This window comes from Macrobrachium rosenbergii, chromosome 8, assembly GCF_040412425.1.
Source record: "Macrobrachium rosenbergii isolate ZJJX-2024 chromosome 8, ASM4041242v1, whole genome shotgun sequence".
In the NCBI taxonomy this organism is placed as follows: domain Eukaryota; kingdom Metazoa; phylum Arthropoda; class Malacostraca; order Decapoda; family Palaemonidae; genus Macrobrachium; species Macrobrachium rosenbergii.
In genome coordinates this window covers 48987566-49015022 of record NC_089748.1, presented here as the reverse complement: position 1 = coordinate 49015022, position 27457 = coordinate 48987566, and the positions used below count along the sequence as shown (strand labels likewise).

Here is a 27457-nt window from a genome sequence, read left to right as displayed (position 1 = left end):
CTGTACAGGCAGATGATGTTATAATTCCTATACCGAGGGCCACTAAGCTCTCCCTCTCTGTGCACACACACACGCTATTATAACGTCTTTGGGAACTTTCTTATTTTCAGTACAGGAAATTAAACCTATCCCTGGTTTGAACATGCAAAATCGTGCACCATTCATAGTTCAAGAAGACCCTCACACACATGCTCTACTAAAACGTCTTTGGGAACTTGCTCATTTTCAGTACAGGAAATTAAACCTATCCCTGGTCCGAACATACAAAATCGTGCACCATTCATAGTTCAAGAAGACCCTCACACACATGCTCTACTAAAACGTCTTTGGGAACTTGCTCATTTTCAGTACAGGAAATTAAACCTACCCCTGGTCCGAACATACAAAATCGTGCACCATTCATAGTTCAAGACGCTCACCTTTGCAACAGAATACAAATTCAAAAATACCGTGTGTTCACATACGCTTTTTACAAGCAATTCGAAGGAGTCACAGCACAACAAACCATAACAGCACAAAAACACACCCTGAAATTGTAAGGTAAGTCTTGTAACATTTCCGGTGGCGCTGACCCCATTCGGCAAAGGCTGACGGAAAACTTGTGCGTCACGCAGATTCCGTGTGAAACAGTCCTTATCTAAATTCACATTAAGGCATACACAACACTAGTTTTCCCAACCTCTCTTTTCCATGGGACCTATAGCGTTCTTTCTCAGGCAGTCTCTCAGAACATGCTACTCTATACTGTTACTGTTTACAGTTTTATTTCCCTAGGGTCCCACACTACCCATAAAATGTAAGAATGAACAACACGAGACTTTTCGTTACACGTGACGTAAGATTGCTGTCGGGGAGACCGAGTTCTTGATAATGCCGTGTGAATCACCCTTCTTACCTGAACATGCGACAGCGCCCTAAATCTTACGCACGAGAAACAAGGTCACTTGACGGACCAACGGAAATTTCGAAAAGGAAAGCGTCACGAAAAGTGGTACTTCTGTTTTCAGTGACCTCATTAAGTCAACATCTCCTTTATCTAAACAAAATGCTAAAAGGGAACAGTCTGAAGGGCCAAATAAGGGATTCACTTTCATTTTCGCCTGTTTCCCTCCCTCCTCTCCAATCCAGGATAATTCCATATCCCAGCATTATCCTCACTACAATTTACGAACCTTTAGCCTTTATAATTATGACGACAAATCTGAGAGCAGCTGCAGTGTTTTATTTCCCGACTGGACCGAATGAAAAGTCATTTCATCTAAATAATGGTAGGGCACGCACGTCTTCGTTATATCCTCTCTCATAAAAAGCAAGTAGCTTGTCAGTTAAAACAGTACGACTTGGCCTGGTTGAAGGAAAGTTCACGGAGGATGGTTCATACAGCCCAGGATTAATAGAGTACTCCATTAATCCTGATATAGTCTACCACAACAAGTCACCAAATCACAATCAGAGGTGACCAACAAAACTCAACCCATCCCCCCAAATACCACGCCATAGAATTCTCTCTGGTACTGCCACCTTCGCTGCTACAGCATTTCCTCTCTAAAGAGAAGTTCACTGCTACCTTCCAGGACAATAGTCCATTATTCCCCGATAACTGTTTTATTTATTTTTTATTTGGTCGTCTTTTCCTTCAAGAGCATGCAAGACGAAAGGACCAAACCATCCGCCCAGCCTCTTTTCACGCCAGAAAACCACTAAAATAAAACAGGAATTCTCAAATTTATACGTGACTCGAAAGGCAACTGCAATTAAGCACTGCGTGAATTTTCTTAATACGTCAAGGCGATGCGGAAATATGATTCACTATAACGCACCAGGATCAATACCTCTGGAACTGAACACATGCATTCTTCTGCCATCAATACAAACAAATACAGCAACAGTGCGTAGTCTATTTCGCCACAAGTTTCACAAAGTGTTATCTGGTCGTCTTATCATCCCAATTCATCAACATAACATACTGACAGACATCGTATATAAAGAATAAATTATTTAATCATTTAATATATATATATATATAGGCTATATAATATATTATAAAACTCTTAACATCGCTAAATGGTGCAGTATCTCTGAATAACCTAAGAACGAGATCGCTGTCTTTTCAGAAATGACTCGGTCAAAAATGCAATGCATAATTCAGATGGCGCTCTTCACGCACGACACTTCGCCCAAGGTCACATTCAGATTGTTATTTACCGAAATAAGACAAATATTGTTTCCAAAAGTAGGAAGCTTAGTTAGGTGACACAGTTTCATCAGCATCATGTAGAATAAATTGATATTTGCTACTTACCATTAATGGAGTATATCACGTGTACAGCCATGACTTTTACACAATAACTATATAATTACCTTTAATGAACTTCCTTTTATCAACTATTCATGCTGGTATAATATTGTCAATTAGATACAATTACAGAAAGTAGTTCTACTCTAGTGGCATAAACCGAAGACATCAGACAAGTGAGATTCTAAAGTTTTCCAAGGACAGGAACAACTGATGAAGCCGAGAGTTCAAAACAAATACTGATTATATACGAGTTTTCCAAGGACAGGAACAACAACAACTGATGAAGCCGAGAGTTCAAAACAAATAATGATTATATACGAGTTTTCCAAAGACAGGAACAACAACAACTGATGAAGCCGAGAGTTCAAAACAAATAATGATTAGGCTATGTACGAACAAGTAAAACACTCTCGTAGTCTCTTAGACGCAATCGAGTTTTCTATACATCGTATAATCAAGGCCACCGAAAATAGATCTTTCGGTGGTCTCGGTATACTGTAATGCTTGCATGAGCCGCGGCCCATGAAACTTGAACCACGGCCCGCTGGTGGCCTATCCTATATATATCGTTGCCAGAAGCACGATTAAGGCTAACTTTTACCTTAAATAAAAAAAAAACACTACTGAGGCTACAGGGTTGCAATTTGGTATATTTGATGATTAGAGGGTGGATGATCAATATACCAATTTGCAGCCCTCTATCTTCAGTAGTTTTTAAGATCTGAGGGCGGAGAGAAAAAAGTGCGGACGGACAGACAAAACCGGCACAATAGTTTTCATAAAACTAAAACGGGAACACCAAGTTCAATAAAAGAGTGTATTAATCGCATCAACACAATCATACGACATGCGGCACCTCAAATCACAACAACAAATATAAAGATAAGATAGGCTTATCTATCTCATCCACCATGACAGGAGCCCTTGGTCGGCAGAATAAATGTCTACCTTTATCTAAGTCTCCTTAGGCCTGTAAATTGATTACAAATCTGGAGCATAAATATATCAGCAGAAAAGACGATAACGCATAGGTAACGAACTCGAGAAAAAGTTAGTTTTCTACTGAAATACTGAAATAAAGCTTAAGGAAACCTGTCTATCAAGGTACCTACAAATGATGGTCGTAACTATAATTACCATTGTATGGCAAGAGAACCAGACAAGAACAATATTTAACAAAGACAAGCAAAGACGATCTGGTACCAAGATCATCATCACCACCGTTCGAAGGGGCCGCTTTGCGAATACCAATTTTCACAGTCATTCTTAGTTCTATGAAGAAACATCCTTGGAATGGAAAGTACATTATTCAAATAATGAGAATAATCAAGTGTTGCTGTGAACTATGTGATGAGAATAAGGAATGAGATAAGCAAATCTTATACATATATTAGTTTTTCCAGGCTTCAATCTCATATCCCACTGTCTAAAACGTTTACTACGTTTGTATATTGTACAGGCCTATGTATCGAAGCTGCTCGTAAAAGAGATTATAAAGACTAGGAGAAAGGAAGAAGGTTATCGAAAAAGCACAATGAAAAGGAAACCACATGTCCGGTTAAAAACAATATTGTAGACCGTTTTCCTAAAGTCTCCTGTGTTGTTAACGTCCCAAAGTTCAGTGGTGTTATTAATTACTGTTTTCATTGGTAGAATTTTTTATTCTGGGTGTTACAATTAGCTATATAATGTCTTTCCTAGTTAATGGTAATGTTGCTTCATTCTTGGGCCCATTTGATTTGCAACTAGTAAGAATCAATATCCAAGGTCAGTTTTGTTTCTATTCCTGTCAATCTCCTCTGGTGTTTTGCATTTTTTACTCACAACATGATGCGCGTCAGACTATGTAATCTCAAGCAATGTATGCGTTTTTAAACTTAAAGAGCTACAATCTCCTCTTCTAAGGTTCCCTATCTATACATTAGCCACATATTGGATCATTCTCTCTTTGGCAGGGCACTTCTGTTGTGACCATACAACAGACGAAGATGGTGACGTGATATCTGTCACTTACTTTATATGCACCCCACTATAATTTTATCTTATCGTGATTCTTATAAGTCTCTCAAAAGGGATCACGTTTCACTATGCAATGCCTAGTGTTCTCGGCTGATGGTTTATCCAAAAATACAAGAGATCTTGCTCTTAATATTCTCGACATACTGTAATATTCATTTCTTGCAATCAGGTTTGCTTATTACTCTTTACTCGATACACTGTGAATTATAAAGTTAGCCTAACTCATAGCTGCTATTACATGCATGACCGCACGTATTACTAATTACTGTTGTCACACTGGGATCGAACCCAGGATTCTTGAGTGTAAGACGAAGATCTAAACAACTGACCCACAAAAGAATAGGTTAATTTAAGCTGCACACATGAATGCGTGTTTTTTTTTATTGTCAATAATAATAATGGTGTAGCTGATAATTTTTTTCAACCTACAGTATATTTTTATGATGTCTCCGCTGTATCTGCATTTCAGTGACCTCTAATAGCTTACAACATACACACTGCAAATACATAAACATACGCTACGAGAAATAGCACGCATACACATATACGCACACACACACACAGTGAGAGTCTGTTGTCTCTGCATTTCAATGACCTCTAATAGCCTATAAACATGCACATTATAAATAGCCTATATAAACATACATGCTAGAAGAGAGAGAGAGAGAGAGAGAGAGAGAGAGAGAGAGAGAGAGAGAGAGAGAGAGAGAGAGAGAGAGAGAGACTCATTCGCGAACAAAGCACCAGCTGCAAAAGCAGGAATGACATGCCCTCCAACTTCGCAAGCGCTTGGCAACTGGCACTTGGGTGGAGCTCACGTGTGAATCCTATGCCAATGCACAGAAGGCATCATTAACACCAGAGAATCTCGGAACGACCCCCTCGACTATGAATAAACATGAATAGTTCGTGGAGAGGGAGCTTCATTAAAAAATCTTTGGTTCTCGGAAAAGGGAGGCAAATATAGGCTAACCTGCAGGACTTTGAAAGCAAAGGCTGGCTTTCCCCCAAGACTGTGAGATACAAACTTATTCGGGATGAAAGCAGTGAGTTGTGGTTTCCACGCTGAAACAGACCTCTATATGCAAGGATTGCTGTATGTGGTGCTACTGTTCTAAACGGGAAAAAATGAAACTTAAGAGATAAAGAGATCGAAGTGCATACGAACATTTTAAACGGAAAAAAAATAAATAAAACTTACGAAATAAGAGATCGAAATGCACATGAACATTTCAAAAAGTAAGAGATCACACGCCATTCCCTCAAAAACAAATGCATAGGCTATTCACTTTATATCCAGATTCCCTCAACCGCCAGAACTGCGCAACAAATACCTGTACAAAATACTTCCTATGCAAAACCATTTGAAGGGATCCAGCGAGCCTTAATAAATTCAAGGCTGGTGGGAGAAAATGCAAAAATTCGGTTTTTCTTTTTATCGGGAAAGCACAGCTGCTCTTTTTATGACTGGAAAAAATATCACCTTCAAGTGGCACTTTCATAACCCACCCGATGACGTCATCTATGACGTAAAAATTTTCCAGGTGATCAGAATACAATTAAAACCCCGATTCGGTCCGCCTTTCTGTAGCTGGCCACCGAGACACAAATAGCTCCAGAATCAATACATTAACCTTTCACTCGTTAAATATACAGCGATTACATTCTTCCACTTATCGAGCCATCCGGCCCGTGTCATCCATTCGGGACATCTGTATTTCAATAAATTAAACCCGTCCAGTGCTGTTAATATGTCAATGCCCACAACGCAAAAAAAAAAAAAAAAAAAAATCTTGCGCCGACTCGACTGGTTCCTTTTCATCAAGAGTAATAATTTTCATAAAGTGACGTATAATAAATCTTGAAAACCTCCTTCCACGCGCAGCATTATCTTTTTTACACCATAATACTGGTTTTGTTTGATGGCGATAATCATATCTTATATCAACAGAAAATGTATTGCTAAATCTAAACCACACGCCAGCAGAAATGATACAATATCAACAATACCAAAGGCCCATTCACAAAAATCTTCGCTACTGAATCCCCAGTGACTGATGAGCCTTTTTCCGAGTGTATCTAACACTCATTATACCGTTCATTTCATAGTTTGTTCTGGCAGATGTTTTACGGACAAATGCTCTTCTTATTCACAAAAAATTAAAGCAATAAAAATGACACCAAAAATTTCTGGAAAAACTAGAACCAGTTAACAAACGTGCCTTCCCCAGAGATTAAAAATATGGAAAAACGTGCCTTCCCCAGAGATTAAAAATATGAAAAATCTCAGCTGCTATGAGTATCAGAAAAACGCCTATTAAAATATGACAATGCCTGCCAAAAATACATAACTACATCATAAAACTTTATTTCAAAGCCATCAACACTGAAGTCGACGTGTATACAGACTAGTGACCCACTGGACGAATCTGCATGGCTTACAAAAAAATGCCAAAACCATCCACATTCAAAATAGGATCCACATCTACAAACTAATAAACGTAAAACTAGTCACATGTCTCAGACACAAAATAAGGAAAACTCTAGTGAGGTAAAATGCGTTCACTATGTTACTGGGTTACTGGCGCCTTTGTAAGTCTTCAGGATCTTATGTGCATTAGCTAACTTGTCACTGACTAATGGTATTATGTCACTACACTTACGCTAGACAAATGCTGCATAAATCAGACTTCGGGATGTACGCGAGTAGTAATAATAACAATGAACATAAAACTGTATAACTGCCAGCGATACAGCTTATAATCTGTACATATATGGATACTGAAAACTAATCACCAAAGAGAATGGGAAAAAACTGTATTCAAGATAATCAACATGAAAAAGCTAAATGATCAGGACCTAACGGTCTAAATAAATCATATAGTGCTTCGAGATTCGACAGGTAAATACTAACTGTCACAGCTGCGAAAACTGCAAGGGCAGGGATTAATGGGCATGATCTCACTATACAGCGGGAAAAATTTCGAACAGGCCTAATGGTAAAAGGGTAAATGTAAACCCCCAAAAAACTTAAAACGAATTACAAAGACCACACTTATTTGAACAGCGGTTAACTAACGAGCAAAGAAAGATGGTAGGCGAGGACAGCAAATTCTGTACAAACCTACTAAGCGGGAACTTTACTTAAAACGCCACGAAAATTGTTGCAAATGACGTCCTCACCAAGTGAGAGCCGAATGAGGGCAGTGAATATCTTTAAAGCATCCTACTACTTTATGATAACTAACACATGTCCTGTTTCATCCTCTAAAGTATCCTATGGGTTTCTGCCAATAAACTGACATCCTATCTCACAGTCAAGATAACCAATCATGCTAGCGCCTCGAACACCTGTACTTTCCAGAGGATTTTTTTCGTGAATAAATAACCCTGCATATTGCCTAAGATACTGCTGATTTATTGAGTAATACATACATGGATATCACTGGCTCCTAAAAGTCAGTGGTAACTATCCCTTTCTGGAGATGCATTGTAATTTGGTTAACAATTGGTTGTTACAGTGATAAGGAATAGAATGGCTCTCAATAGTACTCTGTCCCAAGCGAGGTACCTGGGTAAGACGATTAGAGAGAGAGAGAGAGAGAGAGAGAGAGAGAGAGAGAGAGAGAGAGAGAGAGAGAGAGAGAGAGAGCGCAGGGCGGCAGGTAATATGAGAAATTGTGACGTTTTCAAGTTGTAACCAGGTGGTCAGCGAGACGAAATCTCACATGGACAGGAAACTCCGGACTCCTTACTAAACCTTTGAACGTCACATGGCCTTACTTCTGACCACGAAGATCCTCCCCAACCACCAAAACAATGGTGATACAGCAATGCAGGAAATCCTTTTCTCGGAGTGCAACGCCGGACTGACAAAATTCCGAATGAATAATCAAAATGTAAATGCAATTCCGATGTGAGGCTTCTTTTAGCCCATGAAAACATTTCCATACTGATTTGTAAGTTGTCAGTGTATTTCGTAAAACTGAAAAAAAGTATATCTATCTGAAGTTCTATCCACGATACGTTTAAGCCTAAACACGGCACTGACCCCCAATCAGCAACTGAACTTACTGTTTGCAAAAACATTTAAGATACAGTGTTTGGAGAATGTTAACAGTTTGAAAACTGTTACTCAAAGGTTACTGTCCTCGCCTCATCAGTGATTTTAGCCCATTGGAACGTCAATTTACGGACGAGACCCATTACTGACGGGAACTTAACGTGGTTACAAATGTACGCAGTGCCTAACAGAATGAATAAACTTTAACTACAACGCTAGAACAATAACTCCAACAAGTAACCGCAATAATAATCTGTATTTTTTTTTTCTTTTTGTAACAGGTAATTAAAAAAAATGCTCCAGGTTTTGCCAGTTTTAGCCTCCATCACCAATGAAGGTACCTTGGTCCAAGCTTCTGGACGGTACGTAACGACCAACGACCGTACTGAAAAACTTGCTTTGCATGTCACAAGCGTAACCGAATGGTGAAGAAATCGAAATGTTAAGAGCTAATTGTGGTTATTATTATCACGTATTTACCTGGTTGCAAGCGACCAGTAAATTCTAAATATATACTGTATTTCTACTATTTACCGCCGTTTCGTGGGTGCTTGTAAGTAGGCGTTAACTCCTTCAAACATCTAGGTCGTTACTACAGATTATGACGAGGATACAACTTTGTACAATACAGGGTTAATAGAGTACATATTAACCCTGGTACAATATAGCCTAATCAAAATTCACGGCTTGATCTGGATACATTCTACCAAATTCGAATAACAACAGACTACAAAATCCACCTAAAACAACTAAAAGATCTAGTTCCGACTAAATCTTCACTTTCATGGGAAATGTCACCCAAGCTTTATTTGACATTCTAGTGGCTTTTGTTAGCCTAACCAGAAGCCACGGTAGCCCGACAACATTTGACCAAGCGGGTCTAAAACCACAGTCCGAACCTATTATAACTTGGTCTGACTTATATGTATTACAGGCCTAGGATATTGGAAGCCTTGTGGGAACAGAATCCTATACGTCAGAATGAGCGTAATATAAACAACTCTGAATAAGAGCAATAAAAACAACTCGAAATCTTATAAGTCTGAATATAAGCCTAATAAAAACAACCCACAATCCTTTATGTCGGAATAAGCGTAACAGAAACAACTCGTTCTGCATATCTTCTATGCTACTACCACATTCGGGTTAGCGCGGGTCCTATTGGCCTCAATTCAATGAACTTGGCTGCGATTTCTCTTTTGGTCAACAGAACCTCTATCGCGGCCAAGCCCCGATCAACTGTATGCAATTCCTACTTATACGATTCCCTTCGTAAAGGCTTAAAGCTAAACGTCCGGAAGGGCAAAAACAAAGTAACAAAGGGAAGAACGGCGGGAGCCGACCTTGGTCTGAAAACATCATCTTGGATGCGACACTCACACCAACAATTTCCCACGACATATTTTGGCGTCACTGTCAATAACGCCGGAATTACGGTTATCTGTCGTTATTTACCTTTAATCTGCGTAGATTACCATCTCTCGCTGCATTGAAGACCCCGCTCTTAAACTCCATGTTTGATAATTCAGTGAGAAAAACCACTGATGAAACGAGGACTAAGAACACATCACACCCCGACACACTCCAACAGCTGACTGACGAAGCAAAACACGAAAACAGCGCTGCAACATGGTGGAAGACGCCAGCTTGCGGACTCCACCGCTAGAGGGCCGCGCCGTTTACATTCCCCCTCCCGTGGAACCCAAGGGCCCTACCGACGACACCCGCCATAACAAATGCACACGTGGTTTCCTTTATCGAGAGGCGCGGGAAATATAGTTTACATGAATATTAATTGCATAGCATTTGCCGAGATGTAAAGTTATGCGTTGCAACTAAATTTTTTGACGAGTATTATTTATCTGGTGATTTATTTGCTTTTATGTCATGCGGTATTTACAATTCATTCATTTCATAATGTAGGCCTATGAATTTACACTATTATGTTTACTGATTCAGTAAGCTATTACTGCACGGCGGTTCCCTTTCAGTATTAAATATCTTCTCTCGAAGAGATGCATATACGAGTAGGAAGTTTACTCGAAATATACTTTTAAACTTCTTTGAATGATACCAACAGAATTGAAGTTCCTAGTGTTTAAACGCCATTCTTCTAATATATAAGCTGTTACTAAATAGCATGTTTATGTTCTTGACCTTCTTATTGCTTATTTTGATGTCATACTGTAGTATTCTTACATCTGCAGTGAATGAATATTGCGTAACTTTGAAATAACCTTTTGGAACCAACTAATTACGCTTTAATTTTTCTTTTAATCTTACAAATATGTGTAGAATAGATACCATTTTCTTCCATATTGCTGGAGGTACATAAAGTTACTCTTATATAATTCATTTCCACAGCAGAACATGGGATATATCAACTCCACGGTTAAAACTGGCTGCTGATTCATAAGCTCTTGGTAAACGGATTCACTGCTACATATCATATAACCCGGAAGAATTTAAAACTTTTTATTTCTTTTCGAACGGTATATCAGTCATATAAAAGGGCTGTAGATCTCCCTTGACACTTATTTTCAACTTGTTTTTACCTTAGCATTTTGAACCATTCTCCCCAAATTGAAAAGTAGGATAAGGAATCATTTATTTCACTCTTACATATTAGCAAAGAGTGACGGCAACAAACTTTGTGATTTCTTATGATTATTAAGTATATACCAGTTCCCCGTTCAGTTCTCCTAATAATGTTTCCTGATTTATTGGTTGATAACCACCAATATCGTACCTTCGTGTACAAAAAAGCATTTATAACAATCCCTTTCTGTTCGTAAATATTTCAGTCTTTTCTATTCTTAGCCCATAAATAGTGTAACAGTTTTCTCATAAGCCCTTTCAAACTTATCAATAATATTTTGAATAACAACGATAGGCCTACTGTTTTCATCACAAACGAGTATGCTGACATCACCGGCAAATCCTACAAGAAACACTGTTATTTACTAGGTAGGTTTGCAGGCGATATTAAATTGTTACTTTTTATTGCTCTATACTCTATAGAAAGGTTCTAAATGTGTCACAAAGCACATTTGCATGTGCAAAAAGCCCAATATAATTTCTGTACTGATATCTTTTTAAACTATGTTTATAAGGATTATTCATATCAAAGAAGAAACTTATGTCTGGGCATTCATAAATAATAGGTTGGAATAGAGCACCACTCAATGTCGTGTTCATTCTTTAACTGATTAAAAAAAAGAAAAAACTCCTACAAAAACAAACTTCTACTAACCATTTTCTTCCTATACCTATTCAGTGTATCACTGGTAAGCATCACTGACTGTCCAGCACAGGCTGCACCTTCCTGGATATTAAGACCTTTCAGTTTCAAAACGACTCTCATTTCGTCTACCCAGCCTTCTTGCGGCTCCCATGTCCACGTTCCTCAGCGAACGAAGAATTATCCACCCTCTTCTTTAATTTATCATCCTCCATCTTCTTCATTACCATACCACATCAAACACTCTGGTTCATTTTTTTTCACGATTGCTAAACTTTTCACGAATCGACAAGTCTCACCCTTTCAAACTTTTTTTTACCCTTATCTCAACAACTTCCATCATTGTGCTTCGCTTTCATTTTTCATTAGCACTCGCCATCCATACCCAACTCTCTTAAATGAAAGTCGAATAGCAATTTCTTCATAAAATACAATTTTGATTTCATTGACTTGTTTCCTGAAACTTTTACAAAAACTTGTTGCCTTCCTTACTTCACCTGTTCTACGACTTATTTCTTTTGTCATTCTTTTGCTTACTATACATTCATTATTCCATCTTCATGACTGCCATTTACTAGTACAGTACTGTAATAACTTTCAATTTCCTCTTACAGACAAACTCCTTCACTGGTCACTCCAACCCTGTTTGTAAAATTCCCACATAAAATTTACTATCATACAGTATGATGATTTTACAGATTTTTTTTCTAGAATTACTTAACTATAATCACCAACAGTGATTTCCATTGTATAGGTATGTGCTGTAAACCTTGGTGGAGGGGTTTTGTTATGGCTTGGAATTGTCTTGTTAGCACCCCTGGCTGACTAGAACAACATTCGTTTTAACAAACGAGTGTATGAAATTTAGATCATATTGCAGCACTGGGGCTGGGGAACCCATTCAAACATGATATTCAAGCCTGCTACTTTTGAATCACTGGTTTAGGTCCACAGATGACACTACTTTGCAGTGCAGTCTTTAATATTTACTGTAAGGACAAATTTTGAACATAAACTATAAAAGGTAAATTATTATTATGAATTTTATTTAAAAAAATTGAAGTTATGTATTTTTTGTTCATCATTACTGCCACAACTTTACTGATTCATATAATGCGTGCTGTGACTGAAACTTTTCTCACCTCTACTTCAAAGTAGGAAGTCTGACAGTCTATTTTTTATATCTAATTATACAATATCAACCATTGATTTTACTTCAAAGGCTTCATGATACCTCTAGAACTGAGCATTCACTTATTAGCTTGGGTTTAATTCAAGGAGAAAATCTGGAGCATCCATATTCTTGCACAGGCAATCATTGTTTAAGGCAACATTGCCTGTTATATGAGGGAGATTATAAAACTTAGGCTATGTAGCATTCAGGTGTACCACAAAACTGCAGTGATAGGATGGACGAAACCCTATTTGAAGGGTGCTTAAGGAATTGCACCTAGTACAGTCAACACATCTAGTACCTACTGGGAGATATGCAACTGAGACTGCACGATAGTGCAGTTTGAAAATGGAGTAGGGAAGAAAAAGAAAATCCTAGCAATTTAACAAAAAGAATGACAGCTAATTTAGTAAGAGAAACAAAAAAAATCCAGTTATATACATCGAGTACTCTTCAATGTCCAGGGGAAAATTCTGAGTAGCTACAATCATATACATATTAATCTGTTTTCAAATGATCAATCTAAGTGATATTGACAGAATTAATAAAAAATCCAAAAAGAGATACATAAAACTGTTGCTTGGTTGTGACATTTTCCACAATCAGGGGCAACAAGTCTTGGTGCAGACTGATCAACATGAAAGAGCTATTTGAATTCATAATTAACAAATTAAATTTCCACCCTCCCTCTTTATAGATTCTGAAGCACTCTTCTAAAAGTGAGTGTAGACAAGTGATACAGCCATCAGATTTATCTTCAGCATTGCAAGTCATTTTCTTCCTTAACAGATTTCTGTTATGTGATGCAGATATTGTGAAGCAATCGGGACTAACACTTGAAACATTCAATGCAAGATGCCAGCCTTCTTCAGAATTTGTGATTTCTATGGAAAATCCCTTGATGCGATTCACTGTCCTCATGATGATGAATAACACAGATTGCTAATACTATCAACCATCCTGCTCTGTAGATGACGGGAGCAGGTGAGCTTATTCCAAAACACTATTGTGTGATTTCTTTGGAAAATCCAGTGATTCTCTCGTCATCTTGATAATAAGCACAGATTGTTAAATCTTGCAACTTTTTGAGAAGAGATGCCATCTTTCTTTATACAGTATATGCTGGAAGCAGGTGAACTCATTCTAAAAGCCAAATTTGTGATTCTTTGGAAAATATCTATGATTTTCAGTGATTCAGGATTTTCTAAAATGTAATTAGCCAGAGCAAAGGATAGAAAAGTCACATTTCAATAATTCTACATATTTCTTAAGTACAAATACAACTCTGTATACAATAGATGCAAAAATACAGTTTCTGGTCCACTACTGTGTTTCTTTTGTGTGAACTGGTATTTCAAAAAGTGATACAAAACTGCCAGAGTTAATATTCAAAGAGTAAATATGCATATGAAGAAACCTGTACTTTTTCTTTACATTATAGAAAACACCAGTAGCTTCTTTGCTGAAAACTGTTACATGATTATGATCACATTTAATTCTGCTCATATATTTGCACTACTAAATAATGGTTAATGCTATATATAGCCTTCACATTACCACTTTTGTAAAAGATATATTATTCCAGTAAATTAAAATACATCCATTGTTGAAAATTGTTAAAAACTAACAAAATTGAAAAACAAAATCAGGTTCAATTCCAAGGCTAATTGAGTACATCAATGCAAGATAACTAACTGCTTGGAAGTTAGAATTTTCCAATTGTGATTCAAGTTGTGGAAAGTTACATTTGTGACACATTCGATGTGAAACAGCCAAAAGTAAAGCACCTAAACCTGTGAAAAATTTTACACAAACTGAAAATATGAGAACATTCAGAATTATATCTAGAGCTGGTATTACACAAATTTTCAATACCGTATCAGCAATCTAATTTGAATATCAAAATTTTCAATTAAAGTCCTTAAGATCTCTGATAAATGATGCTACTAAATGAAAGACTCAAGGGTCTTTACCAAATAATTCAAGATATGAATACCTAATAAAAGGTAAAATACAATTTTTTTTCAACAAAAGTGACATTTTGTGCAGCAACGAAAAACTTAACAAAACTTAAATAAAAAATAAAATGAACTTGAGCTGGAATATTAACATACACTATAACCTACAAAAATTTGTGACAGACAGCTTTTATTTATGGAAATTTTTATGTAAACCTTTAACTTAAGAGTAATAACCACATAGCAATGAACCTTCATTTAGTCAAATGCAAATCCTGAACAAAGCAAAGAATGTCTGTGCTCCAGATGTATTATATTAGTGATGAAGCACTTATGAATACTAATCTATATATACGTCTTAATACAATAATACAATTTCAAATGTACAAAATAAGCACAATGTACAAATATATTCATATATATATATACTGTATATACAATTATCTACATCTACATAAGCACAATGTATCAGTATCTTATTTTTCACAATGAGCAAGAGTATTATATCAAAGCTTTCAAGACTTTTTACAGTATAAACTATGCAGTACTCCATCTGGTACCTGACTAACACTGCACCATTGAATCAATATAGACTAGGTGTTCACCGCTCTAGAAGATATAAATTTTCTTATCAATTAAATTATATATATGTGTGTGTTTAAGTGTGTGTGTGTGTGTGTGTGTGTGTGTAAGGCTTATACATTTCATTTACCAATAAGTAATTTTTAAGAGTTTTTCTGATACTGTAGATTCATCAGATGTAACAACAGCTATGGGAAATCCAAATGGATATTCTTAGTTTTGAAAGGCCTCAGTTTCTTATTAAGATAAGATTTCTAAGCTTTCCACTTGGTATGAAGGCAATTTTAGTGTATGAACACCCAGCAGAACACTGGAAAAGTACAAAGATCAGAGTAATTCCTGATATGATAAGGGTCATGGGCTCACTCCCACAGGCTATATTCATATGATACCTGCACTCCAAAACGCTATATCATATGATGCTTGAAAAACAAAGGCATACAGAGATGAAAAGCCACATTAATATAGAATAATCATACTGTATATCTAAAGAGACAAATATTAAAGGCTTACCACTGAATAATAAAGAAACAATGGTACTATTGACCTCTATGGTAAAAAAAAATACCAACAGACAGTAATTGAACACACGGTTACAGTCAGAAAGACTTTTGTGGATTCTAGTCTACAACAATTACATTTCAATTGTTTGACATTTAATATAAATAAAGTAATCTACTCCCAAAAAACATTCAGTACAGTAATATCTTTAGTACTTTGAAGTCAACTGACAAATTATTTAGAAAAATACTGAAGATGAAATTAAATTACAACTTAACATGAAATTTACAGTGGAATGAACTACACAAATAAAGGATAGGTTAGGTATTAATTATGACTTACAACTGGCTGTGGAAGGCACTATTTCTGATACAAACTCGTACAAAACCTTCTCTAAACTAGTAATTCTTTGACTTGTTCAACTTGTGCAAATAAAGAGATGTGTTCAATGATTTTAAGTTTTGTAAGCATCTACACCAATATAATGGATTATTTTCACAGTATTCTAATAAGACTGTGGTTGAAAAAATCTCAAAACAAGAAAGTCTATGGAGGAAAATCTGAAAGCATATGTGTGAATCGGTGTTAATCATTTGGGACAAAAGGTATGATTTCTTCTTTTAATGGTGGAAGAAATACAGCATTTAAAGAGATCTGATTTAGGTAGAAAAATTGTGCTTCATTGCAAAATGAAGTATATGCAACAGCAATGCCTGTATGATAGGTAAGGTACTATTTTAAAGTCATTACTGTGGCAATTCATACTGAAGGCCTCTTACATTATGGTATCTATACTTAGCCAAAGGCAAAAGGATCACAAATATTTCTCTTTGTACACTTTCCATCAAGTAAATTCTTCATAAGTGGCACCGCAGGTGCAGCATTTAACACCAAGTAATCACATACACAAGTCCTAAAATTTTCATAATAATATAAAAAGAGTTAAGAGTGTAAAAAAAATGAACACAGTATCACTTCCTGTAAAGTAACTAAATACAAATCTCTCATCATTAAACAAATATATCACAGTAGAAATGACTTAAATTAATCACTGGAAGTAAATGACAATGGAAAAATTAAATTATGGCAACTATCCCTTTCTCATTCCACACTGCAAACAATCTACATTATGATTAGTCAAAAGGCCTTTTGACTTGATTTCAAAATGCTGTTCTGTACTGTAACAAAAAGAAAAAAAAATATTTTACACTGGGAATGGTTCTGAGGAGCAAGGAAACACTGAGGACAATTAAAAACAGAACTACCTTTTCATGAATATGAATCAAGCCTTTACTGAGAGAGAGAGAGAGAGAGAGAGAGAGAGAGAGAGAGAGAGAGAGAGAGAGAGAGAGAGAGAGAGAGAGAGAGAGAGAGAGAAACTACTCTATGAGAGAAATCATATATAAACTGAAGAGCTTTTTAAAGCACTATGAAATTAAATAATTAAAAAGAACCAAAGGAATGACACACTGGAAAATTTCCTGTCCTCTAACCTTGCATACTGAATGATTATGCAATTTCCTTAATAATAGGCAACAAAACAAACATTCCATCACTGATGAACATTTTATACTTGAAAAAAATACTTTTAAATCTTTCTACTACATCAATACCAATAAATACAGTGTGTTATGCAAATAAACATATAGCTGACTGGATATGGAACTTGAAGGTTTTTCAGTAAACTCATTAATATATTTGTACAACAAAAATTATATTTGCTTGTCACTAAACATCATACTACTGAACCCAATTTCTCATAATTCAAGAACAACCTTTTAAATAACTTCATTCTCAATGTCTGTAAAAAGGCAAAATTAACATACAGTATTCAGTGCCTTCATAAACTTGTTTCACTGAGTTGTGAATACCAGTTTTCCATTAGGTATGCTAACACCATGCAAGAACTTCAATAGGCTAGATTTTCCCTATGTAATGACATATCCAGCCAGAAAGCAACTTCAGGATAACAGGTTACCTTTTATTTTACAGTATTTAAGGCTTAATATGGCAACACAATACAGTCAGATTTGACATAATGCAAAGGTTTAATAGGATTATGTTTTACATGGTTAATGTTTATGTACAATATACAAAATGATTCACTGATTAACACCCTGTATTGGTTCACCGTGTGCACGTCTCAGAAGGAAAAAGTGGAGTATCCCAGCCTGAGCCATCACATCAACAGTGCCAGCAGCCAACTGCTCTGCTGGAGAGGGATTACCTGTCTTCGCTCCAGGACGTATGAGAGTGGGGCCAAAGACGGTTGCCAAATTATGGAGTGACATCTTATTCATATTTTCTGTATGATGAATCCTGTAGAGTAGAAAGCAGATGCTGTGATATACAATATATCTGAATTACATGTGTACAATGTTAAATAAAAAACGACAAACTACTAAGGATTTTTTGGCCTTGCAAACCAAACCAGCACTGAGCCCCTACAGCATTAAGCCCTCTATTTTTAATATGAAGCTGTTTCTTTTTTTTTAACTCTATGTATTAAGATTAGGGTAACCACAAGACAGTAAGGTGGATCTTTTCCTGTGTGTAAGAAATTAGGGTAAGTTTAGATACAGAATGATTTATGAAAAATTTTAAAAACACCATATCTACGAACTACTGCCTCACAAAAACTTATGCTTTGAAAATATAAAGGATGATAATCCTTCTACACTAGAATGGAAAAGATAGCCTCATTAGGGTAAGATCCCTACATCTCTCACCTAATTCCTGTTAATGCAAAGCTTTGCTCCAGAAAAGAGGCACTGGCATCTGTAGGAGGGACAATGAACCTCAGCTTAAGTTAACTGCTTATGTATGAAACAGTAAAAACCGTTTTAAAAAATCTTGTGTTCATATGGTTTGGGATAAACACATGAGAAAGCCAAATATCTACTGAGAAAGCCAAATATCTACTCAAGGGATAAGGCAAATGAAGTAGATAGCAATTCTGAAATGAAATCAAGTACCTATGCAATAACCTATTCTGCCAAAATCATCCAAGTTATAAAAAACTTGAGGACAAGACTTTGAGTGGATGGCTCCAGCTTGTTCCTGTCCTTTAATTAGCAGAGGAAGCCCCTCTCTAAGACTATGATGTCCTTCTGGCTAAGAAAGGCTGTTCTTCAGACATGTGCCGAGGTGTCTGCAGACAAGGGTGGCCCGATTTGAGCAACTGTTCCCGAGATCAAGCCCTCTCTACTTCTATTGTCTTCAAGAGGAATTTTGAGCTCAAGGACATGCTAAATGCAAATATGTTGCAATGCGTCTAGCTTTGCCATTTTCACCTGGTTGATAGTCAAGAGGGGATGGGGTTCTTCATTACCCATTCTTTGTTTTCAAGACATTGTCAGTCACGTGATCTTTGCTTCCGAGTGATGAAAAGTAAGACAGTATACTAAGGTATGTTGTTAACTTCTAAGAGAGTTGTATGGGCTTACTTTTACAGATCCCCTTAGTATAATGTTTGTAGAAGAGTTCCAAACTTTTCTGTTAGACGCCTTGTTCACTGTAAAGCCATGGGTTCTTTGATAATCAGCTATTCCATAGGTTATCCTCAGCTGCACATCCTTTCCACATAAAATGTGACAAGGCAGTTGTTGTGAATAGAAAGTAGGTTTTTTACAGAAAACAAGTAATTTTTTCATCACAAACAAACCATTTACATCAAATCACTGTCTTCCATGCCCAAATAACTGGCTGAAGCTACAACTCAGACTGAATGAAAAATGAGGTTCTTTTCTACTTTGAGCCCTGGATCCATGGGGGTGGATGCTGGGTGGTGGCTATGAAGCCAGCAGATAATATTTTTATGACTGAAGAATGTTATGTATAGAATTTGTACAAACCAAAAACCTGAGCTGCTGTAAATGATGGGTTTTAAAATAATTATATATTTACCATCCCATCAAAGAACAGATCTTTTATAGTTAGTCCTGTGAGGACTAAGAATTGGTAATTACAAAAGAACAAGCTCCCTGAAAAATAGGTTAGCTATTTGTGACTGTGACAATCTATTCTAACAAACATAGACCTTGGATTTGAAGTAATCAATGCTGTATCCAGCATCTGCTGACATTTAAACCCTAAAATTGTACTTTAAACAGGACACTTACCTTCCACTCAGCTAGATTTGATGTACTGTTCTAAACTCTTAAGAAAGCACTGTAAAACTCCTGTCTATTGCCTATGGGAGTACTGTTACATCTGTAACAGTTTCTCACAGCACTGGAGGCAAATATGTAACCTATCTCCTACCAATAAAGGGTATTAACATCTAGGATATTTTCTCTCAGTGAACTTCCTCTACCTAAAATGGATTCTAATGGATTGATCCTGTATATTATATCCATCAGTTGTCATGCTTTCTACTAGCAGTGAACAGGTTTTAGAGAGGCTGTGCCTATGTGAAGGCAAGCTTCTGTTTGCAAGAATGCTGCCACTGTAAAGCTATTCAATTCTTAAAGTCTCACTTTCATATAAAAAGAATACGCCCTTACTTGACCAGATGTTCCAAGAGGTACGCAATAATTGATTGATTTAGTTGAGGAAGCGAGGAGAAGAGTTTGAGCAGGGTTGTTTTACGGTACTCTGGATCAGCAGCACTGTAAGCCTCAAAAAACCTTGGATATAGTTCATCTGTGTAAAGTGCTTCTGGAAGTTCACGGAGGAAAAGTTTCAAAAGTCCGGTTACAGAATGGATATCCACTTCCTTTATAAGCTGTTCTGCTTCATAGGGATCTGAAGAGGGAAAGAAGTAATTATATAAATTTTCTGGAATAGTGACAAAAATGTTAGTAAATACAATATAAAATTCAATTCACTGTCAACATACCATTCTTTTGTTCTTTATACACTGCTCACTGTTTCTATCCACATGCTTCAAGGATATTTCACAACAAGGAATCAAATGTCATTTTATTTTGGATACATACTGTAAATATACTGTTCTGTTTTACTTACTTGATTCAAAGGATTTCTTTAATTTTGTGATATCTGAAGCTAAACCAGATACTCTGTATATTCCCACTTCCTGCATCCCACGTCTTTCTACTTCACGAACACATCTTGTTACAATAAATGGCACGCTCCTTTTTTCACGTCTGTAAAAAAAAATACAAATTACTAAAAATCCCGTACAAAAAAAGATCTCGCCTTGTTTTTAAGCAAGAACATTGCTGAAATAATAAGCTGATTAACATCTTCAAAGGGAAATCTATTCAGTTATACTAATTATATACTGTTACTGAAAAAACTGTCCCAAAATATTCTAGTTATAAAGGAATGATTTACACGTAACTGTATTCGTGCCACAGATGCATGACTTTTTTATGTGCTAACAACCATACAGCAAAGTTTTATTATGTTGGAACTTGAATACCTGGAATTCTGGATAATTTTTGAGAAAAAGAGATTTTGAAGAAATTCAAATTATTTCAAGATTTTGCACAAAAATATTCTGAGTGTCAGATTCTTGGGCTTCTTCTGCAGTAACTCAAAATTTTTCTCATTTAGTAATTGAAGTGTTGGCAATTCTCTCACCATTAAGCATCTTTGCACTGCCTCTCTGGTGCTCGACATCATTGATTGTGGATTATATAGTTTTTCTCTTACAGTATACAATTATACTAACATACATTAGTTTCTTAGTTCTTGTCTTTTATCTTCATGATACAGTATTAAAGAAATACAATGAAGCTGGAATATCTCCAGATACCAAACTGCCAATGAAATTGTTTTTAGTTTAACAATGTTTAAATCTTTGCTATTCTTTCTTTTCCATTTATGGATGTTAGGTTTGTCAAGCTTGCAAATCTTAATGCTCTTTTTCTTCTGTACTTTGCAGAGAAGGCAATGTTACTACTTGCAGTCGCTTCACCCAGCATTTCAACAGTAACGGATTCAAGAAAGATTGTCCTTTTGATATGCATCCATTCTTGACCCTCAGTATCTTAAAAGGAGATTACTTAGTCAAGACCATCTGAAACTGTACATTATACAGAATATCTCTCAAAAAATGAGATACTAACCAGCTTCAGTCTTCATTTAAAATAGTTTGTAAACTATATATTGGTCTCCATATCAATTCATCATCAAATGATCAAGTCATAATAAGCTTCAAACTGGATAACAAACCTCAATACAGAACTAAAGCTGGTTGTTTTACTGATTAAATAACAGAAGTAAAACAAGTGCACATTTCCTTCACATTTAGGGCAAAATAATCTTAACAGTTCCAAACTTCATCATACTCCAAACAAGAGCCACTTAGGGTTCACAGAAATTCTGATTATAGGTCTTCTACTCATAAGTAAATATAAAGTAGAAGCCCATTACACAACAATAAACATACCTGCATATATGAGCAATGTTGGCACCAAATAATCCAGAAGATTTTCCAGTTGGCACTCTCCTCAATGTGGCTTCTGGAGGTAGGAACTTAAGGGACAAAACTAATACTAAATCTTGCAGGCTAACACGACGTTCACTCAATGTGTCATTCAGCCAAGTTCTTGAGAGCTGTAGGGTAAGATTAAATTTTTGTATCTGATTTTTGTTAGAAATTCTGATATCAATAACTTCATTGCATATTAATTTAGACTAAAGACAAAAAAAAAGTAAGTTACAACAATTCAGGATCACTCTGAACTGTATCTGTGAAAATTACTTGGTTTTGTTGCATAATCAAACACTGCATAGATTATTTGGAATCCACTTAACCCTTACACTGACCAAAGGATGTGAATCATATTATACAATTCCATACCATGTCCAACAAACACTGTTATGGTCAAACCAAAATGACTACAAACATGTAGTACGTTTTTGACGTTGCCGCTTTTCCCAGATTTGATTCATAAACCCTTGACCTAAGTTGGGATGGCATATACTGTAGACGTGGTAGAAACTGCCATGTACCAGGTCAAAAAAGGTAAACAGTTTGACACTATTGTTCTGCATTTCTAACACTGAAAATGTAAAATGAGTGACAGAACTGAGAACTGATGACAAGTAAAGGATAATTTATAGAAGATAAAAAGGTGCAGTAAATGAAGCTTTGAAATCAAAGACTAAATTGTTTTGATAACTGGGTGGATAAGGATGATTAGTTTCTAATCATCAAAATGAATTATACAAATACCCAATATCTAGCCCAGACTCACTGATGAAAATAAAAGAAACATTGCAAAAGAAAAAAAAATACTGTTATTGGCTCCTCAAAGATTGTAAATTAAGCCGGCCTTGTCCAAGAATGGTCTCTTTCTTCTGGAGAGCCATTGGGAGGGATAAGTAGGATTTTATGACCGGATTACCGAACTCAAAATTGAGAGATGCAGATTAACTGTAGTCGGATTATAAGTCAGGAAGAAGCCTGGCAACGCAGCTAATGGACAGCCATGTTCGCAGTCACTTTGGTTTGACTATAGTACAGTAGTCACTTACTGCACTGTATTTTATGATATGCACTGAATGTTGTTTGATGTCAATCTGTGATATTTTTCATTCCCTAGTACGAAAATAATTTCATTGGGGAACATTTATATGCTATAACAAACGTGTCCTAATTGAAATGACATAGCAATCCAAGACAGGAGTTGCATAAATAAAGCAAAGTAATGGATATAACATTTGTGCAATGAAGAGAGCTTTGTATACCAAAGAACCATTTACCTATGAGGACTTGACAAGCATGGCCGTCCAGTGTCATAAGGAAAGTGTCATAACATAATGCAAGACAGAGTACAATATCATCATAAAACTAATCACCAATTTACTCTACAGTACTGTACTGTATTTACAACATACATTATAATACAGTAGTATTACATAAATTACAATACTATAATAAAAAAACCCAAATGAAACAAAGCAAGTTAATTTTATTTTAAAATAAAAGAACAAACCTCTAAATGGGCTTTTCCCCTTAGTTGCAGCCCCAGTTTTGGATGCTCCTCATAACAGAGGATACGTAAAGTCTGAGAGCCTTCCAGTTCAATTATGAAGTCTTGGTTCCAGTGAGGTTCTATACCTTCGGAGACTCTAGTCTTTGCTTTGCGGAAGAAATGGCCATACGAATCCACTTCAAAACACACAAACATATCTGTTAAACAAGGAATTATTGTAATAAGAATTTAATTGGTGAGTATGGGTTTTCCATAACTGATATTCTCTAGTTGTTGAATAGCACATATACCTCCAACTTTACATTACCCTCAAACTCCAAAATAAGTACATGATGAGTCTACAATCTACTTGAGCATATTCTCAAAATAACCATATTTCATACAGTACTTCCAAAAACATAATTAAAAAACTGTATGTGCCTTATTACCCTTAAATACAAAAAATATAAATCATTTAAGGTACTCAAATTCAAATATCAATATTCTTAAGGAATTTAACTTGCAGGATAACAAGACGAAATACTTTCTACCCAAGCACAGGATATGTTCAAAAGGTGAAGTATGAGGCATAAATTCATTTAAAGATACACAATATTTTGTAAATTATGACTGAATGTGTATATTAACTATCAACAGATATGTTCAGGTATTAATATTTTGATCAAATTTGACAAAACAGAAATTATCTGAAGGGCTGAAACTCAGCACCTCTAACTGTTAAAACTAATACAACCAAATTAAACATTAACACTTTAAAATTTCATAAAAAACACATACTTGCAGCACTAGTAAGCCCATGCAGACTAGAAACAACTATATGGAGATCCCCAAGCAACAGTGAATCATCTCGTCCTGATTTGAGAAGGAAAGAACCCATGTTGGTCTTGAGGAAAGAGCGGCAGGCAGTAATCCAATTCTGCAGTTCTTGTAAAGTGAGGGAACTGCCGCCAACACCGGGAGTGTTATCCTGCAGAATTTGAAAAGGATTCTAAATTAACACACAAACAGCTAACTCTTCTTCGATTTTAGCATAAAACTGAACGCACTAAAGAAACATGTATAGTTGTCAGCAATAAAATCCTATACAGTTATAGTAAATGAAATAAAATGGAAAGAAATCAATAATTTGCTAATAATATACTAATCAACACAATGGGAGTATTACTAGCTACTACCAGTAACATTCCATCAGAGCATACAATGTAAAAGGGCTCAATATTAAAGATATTAAATTTTAGCTGTGCAAAGGGGTTACAAAAAGAGAAAAAACCTTATCACCATCATAAGGTGTACCTGTATTACAGTACAGTTAAGAACAGAGATGTACAGTCTGTTCCTATGTATCCTGGAAATATGCTATCATAACATCATTCACCAGTGATAAGAGACCAATACACTACTAGACATGCACACCTGAGTAAAAATTTCCTCTAACCAGGATAAAATATGGAGTAACATTTTTGGATCAATATTCCCATTGTAATATTGTCAAATGTTTACCTGAAAAAAATTAACTTTCCCAACATATCCCATGTGTGAATTACTGTTTTTTTGACAACAGCTACGCTGCAAGCCCAAAAATTTCAGTGATCCTACATGTTCAACAACAGGTAGTTCCCGAAGAATTCATCAGAGATTAGAAGACTGACCAAAGTCATATTTTCACAAAAAACTAACAAAAAAGACCTACTGATACAAGCATTTGCAGTAACAAATCATTAAAGGAATTGCTGATTACCATTTGATATTAAAAAAAATGTACTATGGTTCATTACAGACATACATTTGAAAAAATTCCCTTCATAACTATACAAAACTCCTTATTGTCCAGAGTGATCACTACAGAATTAATTTTACTGCAAATTTTTCCAATTACATCATGTTACATAGAGTTTCTTAAAAACACAGTAATGATACAATTGTATGTCACAATTCACTTTGACCTGGGAAATAATTTTCATCAAGTTATGTGTGTGGAACCAATAAAAAGAGGTGGCTTGAAAATGGGGCTAAAAACCCAGAATTTAGAAAAACATCCCAGTACCATACTACTGAAACTTGCAAAAAACAACAGAGGTCTTATGAAATGGCAATGATTAAACTGCAGTCTGAGGAGCCACATCCCTATACGTAGTTTGATATTATGAGGCTCATAATTTTTTTACCAATACTACTCTGCAAGTCTTAAAAGTAGAGAAGAAGTGAAGACGAAAAAATTCCATGTACTGTATGTACCCTTAAAACTGCTGTAATTATTTTTTTAAAAGTTTATTTTAAAATGTTTAATAACTTACTGCCTGTTGAAAAAAGGAATGTAATTCTCTCTCTCTCTCTCTCTCTCAATTTATGGCAAGCCCTGAAGGTAAACTACCTTTCTGGAGCTACTTTCAAGTCATTCTCTTTATCAATGTCAGAAAATTAAGGTAACTCAGAAGTATAAGCTATAGAATTTTTGCTCATCTTTCAATTACGACACTGGTAATAATCATTCCGAGGATGAGATTCAACAAACGATTCAACATGATGGTTGTCAATTTGTTCATCATTTGCCCAATACAAGACCAAATGAAAGACTAATAACCAATCTTTATGCTTTATAGTTTATTTCCAAGTTGAAAAACTATTCAGCCTGACATCTATGAGGAGATCAAGTAACGTTAAATATTTGTCAATTAAAAAAATTTGTGTTGCAACTGAACTACCAAACTTGATTTGGGGAGATTAGATAAACACTTTCCGTAGCTCATACTGTGCTATACAGTACTTTGTTACAATGTTCAGATATTGAAGATTTAGTGTATGAGTCATACAAGCCTAGCTAAATTCTAACTGTATTTAGATTTTAATTCAACATACCAGCACATGAATTACATTATTCCAGTTACGATAGCCTTGATCATGAGTTCAATTTTAATATTAAGACATCACATCAAAAACGTTTTCTGTTATGAAAATAACTTGACTGCAGTCTTACCACAGTTTATCAATAATGCGTCCTGTGAGAGTTTTGAGGAAAAGCTTACAATGCAATGCTCACCACGATTAAATGTGTTATGTGTTTATTGTAGTTTTTTAAAAAATAACTGCTTTTCAATGTAACATCCATCAACTACACACTTCTTAATTGTAAAGTTTGAAAAACCCATGCAGAATTAAAAAAATCTGCAAACATGAATCACTGCTTCTATTTCTAAATATATTAATGCAAGAAAAATATAAGTACAATATTCCCATACTAAGATTAAATAAGGGAACATTCACTCAGGATTCAAAGAAAATCAAAAGGTTAAGAGCAAATCAACTGCATTACATCATCAAATACAGAGAAAGGAATGATAATCTAAACTCCACAATCAGTAAACATACTGCAGAGTCTCTATCTCTTTTTCCCCAGAGTGGTTCTGGTCAAGTGTTGGGGAGGAGGCTTTTTGGAATCAAGTCACTGTGCCAGGGCTAAAATATCAGACAAGGGAATGTTGTGGGGAAAATGCAAAAATTTCCCAAGGGTTATACAGATTACTTATCAAGAGTGGACACAACAAGGGTAAAACCACGAGATACTGTCTTATTTTTGTTTCTATGGAACAAAAGTCCTTGAATGTCAAGAGGATAAAGGAATAGCACTTCACAATTCCAGAGAAACCCTGCATGCATGGAAAACAGCAAAGAATGTCTGTACTTTGTTAAAGACATTTCTCACGAAACAAGAA

The 27457-nt window shown here is 35.8% G+C and overlaps 2 protein-coding genes across 4 annotated transcripts in view; both read right to left on the bottom strand.

Moving 5' to 3' along the window:
• The window catches only part of LOC136840835 (protein fem-1 homolog C), a 217663-nt gene extending 207667 nt beyond the window's left edge, over positions 1-9996 (bottom strand). Inside the window, exon 1 of one of the 2 annotated variants that reach the window (XM_067107767.1) lies at positions 9837-9996. In XM_067107767.1, the coding sequence (XP_066963868.1) occupies positions 9837-9896 (60 nt within the window). In that variant the 5' untranslated portion in view covers positions 9897-9996. The remainder of the gene's footprint in view (positions 1-9836) is intronic. The other variant, XM_067107768.1, reaches the window with a different exon arrangement.
• Positions 9997-14041: 4045 nt separating this feature from the next.
• LOC136840834 (active breakpoint cluster region-related protein) overlaps positions 14042-27457 on the bottom strand; it is a 293626-nt gene continuing 280210 nt past the window's right edge. For both annotated transcript variants that reach the window (XM_067107765.1, XM_067107766.1), the window contains 6 exons: positions 24525-24714; positions 23748-23944; positions 22196-22362; positions 20806-20945; positions 20343-20583; positions 14042-18156 (listed from right to left, as the gene is read on the bottom strand). In XM_067107765.1, the coding sequence (XP_066963866.1) occupies positions 17940-18156; positions 20343-20583; positions 20806-20945; positions 22196-22362; positions 23748-23944; positions 24525-24714 (1152 nt within the window). In that variant the 3' untranslated portion in view covers positions 14042-17939. The remainder of the gene's footprint in view (positions 18157-20342; positions 20584-20805; positions 20946-22195; positions 22363-23747; positions 23945-24524; positions 24715-27457) is intronic.